At 44.4% G+C, this 16918-nt stretch overlaps 1 protein-coding gene across 11 annotated transcripts in view; it reads left to right on the top strand.

Moving 5' to 3' along the window:
- Nucleotides 1-16918, top strand: part of R3HDM2 (R3H domain containing 2) — a 161735-nt gene that overhangs the window by 134672 nt on the left and 10145 nt on the right. For 7 of the 11 annotated variants that reach the window (XM_043968799.1, XM_043968803.1, XM_043968801.1 and 4 more), the window contains 6 exons: nucleotides 681-853; nucleotides 12139-12240; nucleotides 14749-14976; nucleotides 15421-15547; nucleotides 15768-15928; nucleotides 16440-16594. In XM_043968799.1, coding sequence (XP_043824734.1) covers nucleotides 681-853; nucleotides 12139-12240; nucleotides 14749-14976; nucleotides 15421-15547; nucleotides 15768-15928; nucleotides 16440-16594 — 946 coding nt within the window. The remainder of the gene's footprint in view (nucleotides 1-680; nucleotides 854-12138; nucleotides 12241-14748; nucleotides 14977-15420; nucleotides 15548-15767; nucleotides 15929-16439; nucleotides 16595-16918) is intronic. The other 4 variants (XM_043968806.1, XM_043968805.1, XM_043968804.1 and 1 more) reach the window with 1 other exon arrangement.

The raw sequence follows: 16918 nt of genomic DNA, 5'->3' as shown, positions 1-16918 counted from the left end.
GCCTTCTTTTCTCCCTATGTCTGTTAAGCATATAGACAAGGAGATTTAACCTTTACTACCCATTGTTCTTCTGATACCTAGCTGTCTCTGAAAAATTAAATCAACTGTGGCCTGAGATTTGTTCTCCAGGTCTTGTTTCTAGGTTAGATTCATGCCATTGAAATCTGCTGTGTTAGAGAGCTTACACCCAGACCCTTGTTATGCCACTGTATGCTAATCTGAAATGGGGAAAGAGAATTTGGAGGGGAGGGGTTGCACGCATGGATGTACCAAGAGAAGCAGACTTGCCTTCTCAGCACTTCTTTAAACAAACCTGATGCTAGAAAGGAAACTCAAGAGAGGCTGGGGCTCTCAAGGGACCAGAATTCTGGGTAATATCATTGCAGTCCTTCCCTAGACACGGGAGGGAATGGCACGTATATTCTGAGGCTGCCTAATTGCTCCTGACATCACCCACCAGCCTCACTTCTGGTTCAATCTCATAACCACACACTGATGAGGGAGCAATTCCCCTATCCTGGGAGGTGAGCGATCACTCCCTTCAGCAGGAGAGCCGAATGTGTGCCATTGCAGGGCTGTTTGCGGGAGGGATAGTGAGGCAGTGGGGTTGATGGATGAGGAGGACAGAACTTGGCAGGACTAGTTTGTGCTCATTGCGTTGTGTCTCATTTGTACTTTAGGGTTAGCACTAGGTGCCCCAGAAGTGTGCAACCAGGTCACCTCATCCCAGCCTGTCCGGGGCCTTCTCCCTTGTACTACTCAACAGCAGCAGCAGCAGCAGCAGCAGCAGCATCCAGCTCTCCCACCCACACCCCAGCAACAGCCACCCTTGAGTAATCACATGATCTCACAGGTGAGTCACCGCTTCAGTGTCAGAGGCTCTGATTGAGGCAGGCTGTGAAGGTGCAGTTGGTAATGTGGGCGGCAGGAAGGATCATTATTTGGGAAAATGTTATTCCTCTTCCTCTTTGTGTGGGGGGAGTGGGGAGGGTTGGACAGAGATCTCTGAGCCTGGTTTTTCCTGCTGCCTTGTATTTCCCTGTAGGCTTAAAGATGACATTCTTCCTTTTCATCCATTATTCCATCCTTCTCCCTCGTCCCCCTCCCCTTGTACATCAGGATGGCAGTTTGCTCATTGTAGCTAGATTTGGTGCTTGAAAGGAACGCTGTACTCCCACCTTGGCCTGGCTGAACCTCAGATTGTGTCTGTGTGGGGGAGATGAGGAGACAGCTCTAATAGAGAATACTGCAGCACCAGTGTTTTCTCAGGGTCTGCTGGTTAAGCCATGGGATCTTGGTAGCTGCTGGTATGTTAATGAGGCAGAAGAGTCAGGGAACAACTCTGTCCTGCACGCTCTAGTGTCCCCCACTTTGGGCATTCTTTTTCTTGTCTCTGTCCTTTTGCACGGCAGTGCCCCTGTTTGTTCGCCTGTCTGTTTTTATGCTGCATTTGCTTACCTATGTCCCCTTCGTCCCCAGTAGAATGGGAGCTCTTTCATGGCATGGCCAGTTTTGTATTTATCTTAGTATGACAGAAAAGCGACATAACTTAAAGATGGAGTCCTGGTCTTGGGATCAGAAAGATCTGGGTTCAGATCCCACCTCAGACAGCACCTATGAAATTCCTTGAGCTCCCTGTGCCCCAGCTTCCTCATCTATCAGATGAAGGGTTTGAGCTCTACATCCTCTTAGGATATCCTAGGATGTAATTAGGATCATTTAGAGCCTTTCCAGTTCTGAATCACTGACCCATCATTGATCCTGTGCTTACTGCTTAATAGAGAGAGGCTCTGAGAGCTCTTACCCCACAACCATTCACAGACCCACTATGTGTCCTAAATACCTGATGTTTGAACTGAATCTTAAAAGTAAGACAGATCTGGGGTCAAGATCCTGCAGTATTCTGCTAGAGTTTTCTTTTGGGGTTGGGATGTCCTGTCTGCTAGCATTTATACAGGACCTTACATATGTTATCCCATTTGATCCTCAGAAAAATCCTGGGAGGTGCTGTAATTACTCTAATTTTTCAGATAAAGAAACTAAGGCTGAGAGGGGTTAGGTGACTTACCCAGGGCCACACAACTAGGGCATATCTGAGGAAGGATTCCTGACTCCAGTGCAGTGCTCTGCCCACTGGACTACCTAGCTGCCTACATCTCCTTTTCATCTACCAGGCTTTCCACTCCTCCTATCTTCTCCACACCTAGAACCTATTTTCTTGACAGTGAAACTTGGTCTAGAGGGACAAAGATGTCACATATATGTGCTCTAGGTACTTAAAAGCAGTTCCCAGAAACTGCTCCCTCTCCCTTTTCAGGCAGCATGTAACCAAGATGTGGAATACCTAAAATCCTCTAGACTTGTTTTACTTTGTGCTAGCATGATTTGTGCTCAATCTAAGGAAGAACTAACAATTAGGACTAACTAAAACTGGATTCAGCTGCCTTGGAAGGTAGTGAGTTCCCTGGGCAAGGTCTTTAAGTGGAGACTTAATTGGCCATTGAGGGATGTTGTAGAGAGGGTCCCTTCCAACTATGAGATTCTTTGATCAGTGAACCCAAGCCTGCTGAGTTGATTGTCTAGAAAAGACCTCTCCTCCTTCTTCATGCACATTTCTGTTAGTGAGTGGTTTCAGTCTGTTCATTTTTCTCTGCTGTCTTTTTCTAGCATTGTAACGGCCTTGTTCACTTGGGCTTGCCTCATCTCACTCAGAAAAGACTCAGTATGTATGGCTTTCTGTGTGCATTCATATGTGTCCTTCACTTTATCTGGATCTGTTGAGGCATCTTTCTGTGTGTGTCTGTCCCTTTCTGTCTTCTCTTTCGATGTCTTCTATTATTGTTTATCTTTGGACAGGGTTTCCAGGTCCCCAGATCTCTAGTGTTTGTATAATTTCATCTGAAATATGTATGCTTTAATGAAATTTTATCTCCACTCATCTGCCAAAATAGAAGAAAATGGGGAGAGAGAAAGTATTAGAATATCCATGTGACTGACCCTGAATGCCAAACCTCTCTACAAGTTCTGTCCCAGCTGAGCCCTCAGAGCCAGAATTGATTCATTGATATTTACTGATTCTTCATTCTACTTCCACGTCTCTAATGTCTGTCCCTTTTCCACTACACATCTGTGACCCTAATTGAGTCTCATCTAGACTATTGCAACAGCCTCCTAATTAGATTATTAGCATTTAATCTCTCCCCTCCAATCAATACGTCTTCCACACAGCTGCCAAAATAATCTGGGGGCAGCTGTGTGGCACAATGGTTAGAGCACTGGCCCTGGAGTCTGGAGGACCTGAGGTCAGATCCAGCCTCAGATACTTACTAGCTGTATGACCCTGGGCAAGTCACTTAATCCCTATTACCTAAAAAATCAACAAAAGTAATCTTCTGAAAACACAAGTCTCACCTCCTTGCTCAAGAAACTTTAGTAACTCCCTATGATCTCCATCTCTTACTCAGGTCACAGTAATCAAATTGACATTGCTGTTGCTTTTGGGAAGAGCATGACAATCTTAACTGATTTATGGCTTCCCTGTTACTCAGAAATCCTTTCGATTCTGAGTCATAGACAACCTAGACCAAAGCTTTCTTCTATGGCCACCAGACCCTGGATGGATGGATGGATATTCTTCATATCCATCCATGCCAGCCCTATTCTTCCCAGGTCTCTATCTAGCTTTACCCTCTGATTCCACTGTACCCTGTAGAAATCTCCTTCTATTTTTAACCAATTGCCCTTCATGCTGGACCTCTTCCTCTCATGCGCTTTCCATTTCTTTGCAGTCCCAGAAACCTGACTCTCCTCTAATGACACTGCATCTCTAGCAGTCCTTTCTAGGACTTGGTGCACTTTTTCTCATGCCCTGATGCACAGGGCCAGGAAGAAAAACAGACACACTTGTTGCTCCTCACTCCCACTCCCAGGCCCTCTCCCTGCCACCTTCACTCAGCAACCTCTCCTCCTTTAAGGTTCACTCCTTCCTGTCAGATGCTGCTGGCCCCAAGATCATTTTCTCTTCTTTAGAGGTGCTCTATGTGGCTCACAGTCTTTCTCTCCACACGAAACAGTGTCCTTCTACTTCAGGACTTGTTCAGTTGAAATCCCCTCACTTCCCAGTTTATTATCCTCCTCAGCTATTGTTATCTATGCTTTTCTTCTACTTCAGCCATATGAAGGGACAGTCTTTCCCTTGCACTCCTCATCCTCACTGTCCATCCCTCTGAAATTCCCATAGCTGATCAGACAGAACCTTCTGTCCTTTAACTCTTCTTATGCCTCCTAGAACCATTCTGTGTCCTCACTTCAGTCTCCAGCAGCGCTCCTCCTCCCTGCTTTACCCTGCTCTGGCCTTACTTTCCTGCCTCCAAAATGTCCTTTCTGGTCATCCAGTTCAAGTTTATGTTGTCCTTCCTTGGCCCTGTTCTTCTGCTGTGTGACCCTGAGCAAAGTCATTTAACTCTTTGCTTCTGTTTCCTCATCTGTCAGGTGAGGAGGATAATAATACCTGCTTACCAGGGTTGTTGTGAGTCTAAATGAGAAAATATGATCCAGTGCTATATATGAGGTCATTATTGTTACCGTCATCGTCCTTCCCTCAACACTTGTTCCTTTTCATGCTCTGGTCCTAGATTCCTCAAATATCTAACTTCTTCCCTCCTGCTGAATACCTAGAGGAAGTCATACAGCCAGGCCCATTGGGTGTACTACAAACTTGTTATCTGTACCCAACTGGCTCCTCACTTCTGCACTCTAATGCATAGATTTTTCTTTGACCGACTCTATTGTATTTCCCATTGGAGATATTCCATACTTTCTTTTTTCTTCTGAAGCCATCTACTCTTCTGCTTTCCCCCTTCCTCTCTCTTCTCTGCAGAATATCTCACCTCATAATTCACTGAAAAAATTTAGGCCATTCATCGCATGTTTCCTCTTTTCCCCGGTTTCCCAATTCAAATCACCTCAGCATCATTTCCTGTCTTCTTCTCTTTCCTTGTCAGTGTCAACCCCATTATGCTCTTGATCCCATCCTTTTTGGAGTTTGCCCCTTCAATTATCCCCACTTTGTCCCTGATTTTAAATCTCGCTTTATCAGCTGGCTCCTTCTCTGCTGCCTACAAACAGGACAAGATTTCCCACCAGTCTTAAAAAAAAAAACTTCCCTTGACTCTGTCAAGCTGTCTTACTCCATTTTGTTCTATCTTTCACATTCACTCTCTTAGAAAAAACTCTACACTCATTTACCTCCACTTTCTCACCTTCTACTCACTTCTCAGCTCCTTGCAATTTGGCTTTCATTCTTCTGAAGCTGCACTCAGTAAGGCCATCCTTTTCTCAGTTCTCCACCTTCTTTCTGCATCGTTTGACATTGTTCATTACCCTATTTTCCTGCATCTTCTCTACCTCCCTGGGTTTTTATAAGACTTCTGTTGTGCTTCTCTTCCTGCCTATTGGGCATCTATGTCATGTACTCTGCTCTGGATCCTTCCTCATGGTGATCTCAGCAACTCCCATGGGTAGCATGTTGATGCAAATGACTCTCAGATTTCCATATCGAGTGCTCCAAAGCTCCAAACTTATTTCCAAGATTTGCACCTTTGCATGTGCTCTCCTCCATGCCTGGAATGCACTTCTTTACTGCCTCCTCTCTCAGCTCATGTGCCACTTAATATCAGAAACATTTCCCTTAATTGTTAGAGTTCATTCCCTTATCAGATCTTCATGTACATGTTTATCTGGTTACATAATTTATCTTCCCAATGGAATGTAAATTCCTTAAAGGCAGGAATAGTTTTTCATTTTGTTTTTTTTTATCCTCCTTGTTTGACATTTAATAGTCATTCAAGAAATGCTTGTCAGATTAGATTAGGTCTTCACTATGTATTATAAATCAGGCCTAAGAAGCCTATGGAATTTTTCCTCTGAATGGCACCTGGGACATATGTGGTATTAGCACTTTTCCTTATATGTCCTTTCTTTTACCTCTCCATTTAATTTCTGCCATCTTTCTTTTTGTTTTTTGGTGAGACAATTGGGGTTAAGTGACTTGCCCAGGGTCACACAGCTAGTAAGTGTCAAGTGTCTGAGGCCACATTTGAACTCAGGTCCTCCTGACTCCAGGGCGGGTGCTCTATCCACTGCTCCACCTAGCTGCCCCATCGCCCATTTTTCTTCTACTCTACCCACACTCCCTTCTCTCCCCCCTCTCCCCCCACTCTTTCTTGACTAGTACCCCAAGTCATTTATGTTGCTGATGATATTCAGAACTAGAGTGATTGCTGACCTTGGAATAAGTCACTGTTCCTAGTCTAACAAATGGGGGCAGCTAGGTGGTACAGTGGATAGAGCACCGGCCCTGGATTCAAGAGTACCTGAGGGGCAGCTTGGTGGCACAGTGGATAGAGCACCGGCCCTGGATTCAGGAGGACCTGAGTTCAAATCCGCCCTCAGACACTTAACACTTACCAGCTGTGTGACCCTGGGCAAGTCACTTAACCCCAATTGCCTCACTAAAAAAAAACAAAAAACAAACAACAACAACAAAAAAAAGAGTACCTGAGTTCAAATCTGGCCTCATACACTTGACACTTACTAGCTGTGTGACCCTGGGAAAGGCATTTAACCCCCCCATTGCCCCACCAAAAAAACAAACACATTTTTGAAAACCCCCAGAGTCTACCAAATGTACAATATTGCAGGTGTTTGAGGGAAAGTACATGATTCCTTGGGTTTTATTTTCATTCCCATTGACAAGTCTAGATTTGAAAAATTTTAAAGACCCTGTTGCTTCAATGAATCCATGATCTTCCTCTCAATCCATCTGCTTTCTCCTACTACTTGTTTTGTTTTGGTTTCGGGGTTTTTTTGCGGGGGGGGGGGGGCAATGAGGGTTAAGTGACTTGCCCAGGGTCACACAGCTAGTAAATCTCAAGTGTCTGAGGTCAGGTCGTCCTGAATCCAGGACCAGTGCTTTATCCACTGTGCCACCTAGCTACCCCCCTTTACACCTCTTAAACTGACAGTTTTATAATTGGTTTTCTGCTGCAGCTTAGTCACACCTACTGTGCACCTCTCCATTGTCCTTTGGGTGACTTGCAAATTTTATTCTATGGAGATTGTTGTTTTCCGTGATTTCCATATTGAATTCACCAGATCTTCAAATTAAAAAGATTGACCTTTGTTTCAGAGAGAAACTTAGTGGTCATTAAAAGCACTGTGCAACTTTTAAAATTCTGTCCAACATTCTTCTGTCCAGTTCTGGACCCAGTTCGTTGTTCATCTGTCCAAGATATCTTTATTCACAGACCGGCTCAATGAGCTCTCCATCTGACTTCATAGTGTAGCCTTGGTAAAAGCATTTTTCTCTGCTTGTGTTTTTTTGTTTGTTTGTAGATGGATAAATAGAACATTTATGAAGAGCCAGCCAAAGTGCTAAATATAAGCGGGCCTATCTATAATGTGTTCCATGTTCTTCAGATTTTCTTATAATGCCTCTTCATGTCTAGGTCATGTATCCGTTTTGACCATATCTTGGTAAATGGGGTTAAGATGTTGGTCTATTCCCAATTTCTACCACACTGCTTTCCAGTTTTCCCAACAATTTTTACTAATGAATTTTTATCCCAAAATATTACGACTTTACCCTTGTCAAATACAAGGTAACTATATTTATTTGCTGCCATAAATTATATGTCTACTCTGTTCCCATACCAGATAGTTTTGATAATTACTGCCTTGTAATATAGCTTAAGATCTGATACCTCCAAATGTCCTTCCTTTATATTTTTTCATTAGTTCCTTTGATATTCTTGACTTTTTGTTCTAGAGCAGAGTGAGGTATAAAATGGATTATTTCATTTACATTAAATTAAAAAGGTTTGTACAAAGAAAACAAATGTAGCCAAGATCAGAAGGAAAGCAGAAAATTGGAGAAAACATTTTATAGACAGTTTCTCAAATAAGTCTCATATCTTAAGTATATAAAGAACTTTATAAAATCTATCAGAATATGACTTATTCCCCAATTGATAAATGGTCAAAGGATATGAACAGACAGTTTTTCAATGAAGAACTCAAAACAATTTATAGTCCTGTGGAAAAAATACTCTAGGGGGGAGCTAGGTGGCGCAGTGGATAAAGCACTGACCCTGGATTCAGGAGGACCTGAGTTCAAATCTGGATTCAGACACTTGACACTTACTAACTGTGTGACCCTGGGCAAGTCATTTAACCCTCATTGCCCCACCTCTTAAAAAAAAAACAAAACCCACACCCAAAACTCGAAATCATTACTGATTAAAGAAATACAAATTAAAACAACCTTGAGATTACATTTTACACCTATCAGATTGACTAAAATGATTGAAGGGGAAAGCAACAAATGTTGGAGGGGATATGGAAAAATTGGTACACTAATTCACTGTTGGTGGAATTGTGAACTGATCCAACCATTTTGAAAAGTAATCTGGAATTATGCCCAGAAGAATTATTAAATTGCCTATTCCCTTTGACCTAGCACTACCTCTACTAGGTCTGTTTCCAAAGATAATTAGGGGAAAAGGAAAGGAACCTCTATGTTCTAAAATATTTATAGCAACTCTCTTTGAGGAGGCAAAGAACTGGAGATTTTGGGGCTGCTCATTAATTGAATAATGACTGAGCAAGTTATGGTTATATGATTGTGATGGAATACTACAATGTGATAAAAAATGATGAGCTCTATGATCTTAGAAAACCATGGTAGACTGGCACAAAATAATGAAGAGCCAAATGAGCAGAACCTAGACAGTGTTGTGTACAGTAAGAACAAGATTATTTTAAGAACAACTTTAAGCAAATAAGTCATTTTGACTTATAAATATCCAAAATAACTACAAAGGACATATGAAGGAAGATGCTATCTGCATCCAGAAAAAGAACTCATAAATAGAAATGTGTATAAAGTGATTTTACATATCTCTCTGTACACACACACACACACACACACACACACACACACACACACACACACTCATTCTTATTTGATGGTAGCCATTCTGTAGGATGCAAAAAAATAAAATTTACATGATAACTTGACTATATATTTAAAAGGAATAGGAATTTGTGCATAATAATTTGCAGTTTGATGTGCAATTATTTATTATACTATGTTATGGAAATGCTTGTTTTATTCCATAAATTAAAAATTAAATAAATTTAAAAAATTTTAAATACAAGCAAACAAAATAATCCATGCCCCTCCCAGAGTGTACATTTGACTGGGCAAGACAACACATGAAGAAGAGCTAAATGAGATGGGAAGAAACTCCAGGGAGATCATGGTGTGGAAATAGCCAGTAAGTGTTGTTGTGGAGGTCTGGTTCTAGGTGGGATAAGACAAAAGGATGGCTTCTCCAGGAAAAAGTCCACATTTCCCACAGCAAGTTGGAGATGATCTGAGGATGATGGTTGGAATGCAGGTGACATTCTTCCCATATTCTTTTCATTTGGGGTACTGTGTACCAATCATGAGTCAAGTCAAGTCAACAGGTATTTATTAAGGGCTGGAGATACCGAAAACCAAAAGTGGTTTCTGCTCTTGAACTTATAGTCTAATATATGGTATAACATGTAAACCATTATGTACCATAGAAAAAACATGTCAGATAAATTGGAAGATCCATTCAGAGGGAAGGCACTAATATTAAGAGGGATTGAGAGGGGGCAGCTAGGTGGTGCAGTGGATAGAGCACCGGCCCTGGAGTCAGGAGGACCTGAGTTCAAATGTGGCCTCAGACACTTGGCACTTACTAGCTGTGTGACCTTGGGCAAGTCACTTAACCCTCATTGCCCCGAAAAACAAAACGAAACAAAATCAACAACAACAAAAAAGAGGGATTGGGAAAGGTTTCTTGCAGAAGCTGTATTTTAACTAAGCCTTGAAGAAAGTCAGGAGTCAGAGACTAGAAAGGGAAGCCTTCTGAGCATGGAGGCTAGCCAGTGAAAAGCTAGTCAGGAGAGGGAAGATCTTGTACCTGGAATTGCAGAGTAGGTAGAAGGGATTAGAAAAGGATGAAGGGCTTTAAAAGCCAATGGGTTTTATATTTGATCACACAGTTAACAGGACGCCACTGGCATTCATTGAGGGGGGTGAGAATGTGCAGCACGGTCAGAGCCACGCTTGAAGAAGATCACTTCCCAAGTGTCAGCTGAATGGAGCACGGATGGAATTGGGGGGAGGGCCTGAACGCTCTACAGTGGTGGCAGTGTCAGAGGGGAAAGGGGGCATGTTTGGGCGATTGCACAAAGGTAAAACTGGCAAGCCTCAGCAAGAATATGGATATGGTGAGGAGTCCAGGATGACTGAGGGGATGGCAATGGCCTGGTCTGTGTACTATGAGCAACTACTCTATAAGCCAGGACTGAGAATGAGGGACTACAACCACTTTGGCCTTGGTGTGCTTAGAACAGAAAAAGGAGCTCTCCAGGTGGCACCTGGTGACATTAACAAGGATTCCCCAGTAGGTGGCAGGATTGTCCTCTGCATGTCTGAGATTCCCAGGATTTGGCAACTTCATTCTCTTGGGAAAGAGATGGGGTAGTCTAGAAATCGAGATACTACCAAGACCCTCTTCCTACACTTGTTTTAATCAGGAATACATAGGATTAGAGGGTAGTCCCCATCCCGTGCTTCTCTCTACCTCAAAGTTTGCAAGAGGAAGGAACTAAATGTTCCCACTGGGGCTGGAGAAGGATGTTAATTTTAAAGGATTGTGCACCAGAAGTCCTTAGTACCTGCCATGCTCAGTGCTGCTGACCCTATATTTATAATGTCTGTTGGGAAATGTCATGACGTCTGTTGGGATAGGCTGTTGAGGGGATTGTCTTTAAGGCCAGCACATATGGTTCACATAGGAGATGAAAGAGTTTTCTCCTAACCAGTTTGAGGATGAATTCTGCTTTCTTTGCAACTCATATTGGGATGCAAGCCTGTGGAGTTCCTCCCTCTATTGAGCTACTCCACTGTCCAAATACTGCCCTGCTGCTGAGAGACTTGGGGGAGGGAGGGTGGAGCATGGGAATTCTCGCTGAGACCCTTTATACGATCAGCCAACACTGAATATAGAGGCCCTTCCCTGATTCCCCCGCCCCCTTCCACAAACACATGGACACACACCCCCTTTTCACCACCGACAGCTTCATTCCCACTCTATATCATCATTACCTGGGATTGTAGCTAGAGAAACTGAAGAAATGATCAGAGCTGCTGGATGGAAAGAGAGAAAGAAGCAAGACCCATCCTTAAAGAAGTGGTTTAGAAACACAGCACGTTCCTGACAAACAAATCCCCTGATTCAAAACCAGTGAAGGTGCCGTAGGAACCAGGCTGTTGTGTGTTTTCTTCCTAGATCCCTGCTTGTGTGGTGGGGAATCTTTCACATTAACCTCCTAGGCTAGAGCACAGGGCAGCTGTGGAGAAAGAAGGGAGCAGCCTGATCCAAACATGAAATGGGTGGGTTTTTTGGGTTTTTTCCCTTCTCTGTCCTCGGGAGAGAGAGACAGTCTTTGTGAATGAGCAGATCATCCAGGAGAGCTGTGGTGTGAAATTGGGAACGCAGCAGGGGGAGCCAAGCCAGACCTCAAATGACCCCCCCCCAATCAGGCTTCCTGCTGCCACATTACAGCAGCACAAATAGGAATTTCTCCTCTGCAGAGAAGGGTTGGGAAGCGAGGTGTGTCACAGCAGTGCTCCCCAGAAATCATTTGCTTAGAAAGCTATGTATGGGGAAAAAGAAAAAGAAATTGCTGTGTGTAGTAAGAGCAGATCAGCTTCTCACCCAGGGAATCCACTCTAAAGACTGTTCGGAACAGGCATGTAGCCCAGCAGGAGTTTGGGGTGTCCGTTGAGGGGTTCCTCTGAGAAGGTAAAATTAGCTTCTTGTCACAGACACCAACTGCTCCCAGGTGCCATCTCTGATCCAGTTTGCTGCCTCCTCAGTAGCCTTGCTGTTCATTTGCAATTTCTTTTATGATTAACCTTGTTGTTCCCTCCTTTTCCATCTCCCTCCCTTTCTTCCTTTCTTTCCCTGTGCTTTCCCCACCCCCACCTGTACCCTTTTTCTTCCCTTCTCTGCATGCCTCTCTGCTGGTCCACAGCCAGTCTCAGCTCTGCAGCCCTCTCCGCAGCCTGTTCAATACTCTCCAAGCTCCTGTCCCCAAGTCCTTCTGCCAGTCTCTGCGCCCCAGCAGTACAACATGGTATACCCCATTTCCTTTTCTCATCCCTACCTGTATGTGAACATGTCTGTGTTAATGGATCAGATTCTGTACAGTTTGTGTGCACAGTCATGTGTGTGTATCTCCTTGGTTAGCACAGTGTGTTTTCTGTGCAGCAGTGTTGTTAAAAGCTATGTCTGTCCCCTTGAGGATTTGATTTGGGCCAGGCTGTATGCCAGTGGCTTCAGCCTGAACTCCTCTGCTAGAAGATGCCTGAATCTAGGACAGTGTAAAACAGGACTTGCTCCCCCTGAGCTGTGTGAGAGATGGATGGGGGGTCTGCTCCTGGGGCAGCCTCCTTTAGCTATTGTCATTTAAGCTCCTATTGTCTTACCACCTCCTCCGCCCTCCTACCATATCTGAGAGGGCCCATGGTGTCCCTTTTCTTTCTTTGGAGAGAAGACCCAACTGGGCTTTTCTGGTAACTCTCCACTCAAGAGTACAATGCTTAGTTTATATCTATCACTGTATTTGTGGGGAAGTATCAAAGAAAGTTACCCAAGGTCAGCCAGTCAGTACTAAAGTGCTCCTGTATACCAGACAAATAGAGCACATAGTTCTTGTTTCATGGACCTTGCAGTCTAGTTTAACTCCATTCCAAAGCACACTGAATTACTCAAGAACAAAGAACTTATTAACAAATACAACTGAATATAGTATAAACTGAACCTCCATCCATTCTCAGAGGAGTCAGTAAGAGGAATGTTAAGAAGGAATGGTCAGTGAGATGCAGAATGAAACACAGTTTTGGACATGACCAATATGGAAATTTGTTTTTCATGACTATGCTTATTATTACAAGCTGGTTTTTGTTTTTTTTTTGTTTTTTTGGTCAGTGAAGGAGGGATAAAAAATACTATACTTGATTACTGGGGGAAAAAAGTGTTAGGGAAAGCTTCTTTGACATTGTGAATTTGAAGTATTGAAGAATTTGAAGGAGGATCTGGCTTGATAACCGAGCCAAACCTAGAAGCCTAAACATTAAATTCATGATTTTTGTCACTGTCTCACGTTGTCTTTCTTTTGAATCCCTCTCTGTTTATAGTCTTTAACTGAAGGTAAACCCTGCCTAGGTTCTTGGGAACTCCCAGGTCCCTATTCCTGAGACCCTGGGGGTATTTATGTTAGACCAGTTCTCATCCTTCTTTCATTGCATGGTCAGCATCTCTGATTAAAGTGTTTTTACACCAACTGACCACTAGCCCTTTGAAGAGCCGGACCCTCTGAGCACTATACCCCAATTTCCCCCATCTTAGTTATGGGGGTATACTGACCCTGATTTTAATCCCATATTTCTGCTTTTTCACCAGGATCCCCTCTGTTCTTCTACCTACCTCTTCTACCTCTTCTCCTCTACCTGCCTTCTGAAAAGTCCTGGGACACAGACCTCAAACTATTGCACAGTCCCATCTTATCCTCTGGCCCATTTCCTCACAATGTGGCCTAAGGAGAGGAAGGTGGCAGGGAGAGTGAGACAGCTGAGCTGAGGATCTGAAAAGTGGGGATGAGGGGGAGGGCATTGATGTTTGGTGTCCACTGAGTTCTTCTGCGAAAGAACCCCTCCTGCTGTGTTCGTTCTCTAGCTCTGTGTGTGTGTGTGTGTGTGTGTGTGTGTGTGTGTATTTTGCATATATCAGTCTCCAGTGAACAGAAGAGAAGAGAGAGCTAGCAGCCCCTAACCTCTCACCATAATGAGAGATGTAACACTGTTGCCATTGCTGCTTAGGAAAAAAGGCTAAGAGATGAGGTCATTAGGGACTGGCCCCACCCCCGCCTCAGTCACTTGGTCTTGGCTTCCTTATGGAGGTGAGAATTGGAAGTGGCTTCCGAAGGGTAAGAAAGCAATAGGCCAGAATCAGAAAATGGAGGTGGAAATGACCACATGGGGGAGAGGGCAGCAAGGAATAGGTGTCTGCCAGCCCTTTCATGACAGGATAGGGTCAAGGTCAGTGCAAATCAGCCATCACCACCTCCTCAATGAAGTGCTAGGAGGTGATGAGATGGTTTTAAAGGTTCTAACCTTTGTAGGTTATCATCTCACAACTATCACTTGGTCTGGTTTTCACCACACATAGAAGTCTACAGCCACTGCCACCGCCCCTTACCCCCCTCCTCCCCTTGCTCCAATTCCTATTTCTACTTGTCCTGCCGTATTTATAGATTCCCTGTCCATGGTCATTGTTACTATGTATTTAGTGGGAAAGAGTAGCTCTAGGGTTGAGGGTCCTTAGTATTATTTGCAAATACCTTTTTCTTCAACATCAGTTTTTTTGGTTAAAAAGAGTTTACAATGTTTCCAGCTCTCTTGAGAGGGACCAAGTGCTGGGGAGGGGAACACAGAAACATGGTTCCTTGCAGTCTATAAAAGAAGGCAGGTAGAATAGGTTGCCCTGTGTGTGTGTGTGTCTGTCTGTCTCTCTTTCTTTCTCTGAGCCAAGGAAGAAAGACTTTGCTTGGCTTCACTCTCTGGGTCACCCACTGTCTTCACAGACGGATGATCTCAGCAACCCCTTTGGGCAGATGAGCCTTAGCCGACAAGGTTCCGCCGAGGCGGCTGATCCATCATCAGCCCTGTTCCAGCCCCCACTTCTTTCCCAACATCCTCAGCAGCCTGGCTTCATCATGGCCTCCACAGGCCAGCCTCTCCCCACCTCCAGCCATGCTCCCCCGACCCAGCAAGTCCTGCAGCCTCAGGGCTACATCCAACCCCCACAACAGGTAGGAAACCTGAAGACCTACTTTTGATCTTTAAAGCTGTTTTAGGGGTAAAAATCTTCCCTTCCTTTTCCCTCTTTTCTCCCTCCATTCCAGATGGACAGCCAGAAAGCTGTCAACATCCTTAAAGCATTCTGATAGGAAGTTCCTTATTGATAGCTTTTGCTTTTAATATCAGAATTTTTTCCCGTGTCCCTTTCCCTCCCAAAGAGCCATCCCATAAACCTGCTATAATTTAAATCTGTCTTTAGGCAGGAGGTTGACCCTCCAATTACAGACATAAAGGAAGTAGCTATTTATAGATCTCTAGCTCCCAGTCTTGACATGATGTATAATTGGTTGGGTTTGGCATTGAAGGTTTTTTTGTTTGTTTGTTTGTTTGTTTGTTTTGATAGGGGAAGGCTGGGGAAAGGACTCTGCTTATTTCCCCGTTTTCTTTTATTCAAGATACAGGTTTCTTACTACCCTCCTGGGCAGTATCCCAACTCCAACCAGCAATACCGACCTCTTTCTCACCCGGTGGCCTACAGCCCCCAGCGTGGTCAACAGCTGCCTCAGCCATCTCAGCAGCCTGGTAAGGGGAACTTCCTGTGCAGGAGACACCAAGGAGAAAACTGAGAATGAGATGGATGCTGGAGCAAGGATAGCCCTTCTCCCTCCAAATGTGCCAGGGCCAAATCAGTCCAAAGGACGCATCAGGCCCCTTGGGAAGATAGATGTAAAGAAGAGAGTGGAGGACGAGCTGCAGCCCCAAGTTAGGCACACTAACTCTAACCCCCGCTTCTCCCTTCTAGGGTTACAGCCCATAATGTCCAACCAGCAGCAGGCAGCTTACCAGGGCTTGATGGGTATCCAGCAGCCGCAGAACCAAGGCCTTCTCAGCAACCAGAGGAGCAGCATGGGGGGCCAGATGCAAGGCCTAGTGGTCCAGTATACTCCGCTACCTTCATACCAAGTGGGTATTACTCTGGGGAAGAGGAAGTACCTTATTTCCATTCCTCAGAGAGAAGTAAAAGACAGTCTTTCCCAGCATCATCCTTGCTCAGAACTTCATGACTAGTATATTAAATATTCCTCAGCCCTTTTTACAGCTTTCATTCAAGATAAGACCTGGTCTCCCCGAGATAGCCTGTTAGAGTTGATGTAAATCCTTTTTGTCCTTCATTCTGATGTAAATTATTAGGTGCTTCCAGAAAGGAGGGAAGTGGACCCAAAAGAAACAAGGAGTTGTGCTTCTCTCTCCCTTCTGGGTCAAGCCTTCATTGACACTTGGTGTCTGCAGTGGGGTGGGGAGGAGGGGGAGTGGTGAAGGTACAATTCAGCACTTTCTTCAGGCAGAAGGAGGGAGGGGTTAGATATTTCAAAGCTTATTGGTAATAAGGAGCAAGAAGGGGAAGATATAGTCTTGTTCTCTGAATGTGCCCAAAGAGAGCAAAAGAATCACAGTTAATCCCATCTCTTTCCAGGTTCCAGTGGGAAATGAGTCCCAGAATGTGGTCCAGCAGCCCTTTCAGCAACCTGTGCTGGTCCCTGCTAGCCAGTCAGTACAGGGGGGCCTACCAGCAGGGAGCATGCCTGTGTACTACAGTGTGATCCCACCAGCACAGCAGAATGGCACAAGGTGGAAGCCTTGTGGGACAAATTGAGGGTGGGGTCGGGTGGGCTGGGGCTATCGTGGAATTGGTCAGGAAGTGGAACTGAATTCTTGAAACTCAGAAGTATTCAGTTATCTCTTGTTTCTTTATATATGTTGGGATCGAAAGAAAAGATCACAAATGTATAGGATCGGGGCAGCTAGGTGGCACAGTGGATAAAGCATTGGCCCTGGATTTTGGAGGACCTGAGTTCAAATCCAGCCTCAGACACTTGACACTTACTAGCTGTGTGACCCTGGGCAAGTCACTTATCCCTCATTGCCCCCCCACCCCCAAAATGTATACAAATG

This window comes from Dromiciops gliroides, chromosome 5 (assembly GCF_019393635.1).
Source record: "Dromiciops gliroides isolate mDroGli1 chromosome 5, mDroGli1.pri, whole genome shotgun sequence".
In the NCBI taxonomy this organism is placed as follows: domain Eukaryota; kingdom Metazoa; phylum Chordata; class Mammalia; order Microbiotheria; family Microbiotheriidae; genus Dromiciops; species Dromiciops gliroides.
This window is presented reverse-complemented; position numbering and strand designations above follow the sequence as displayed.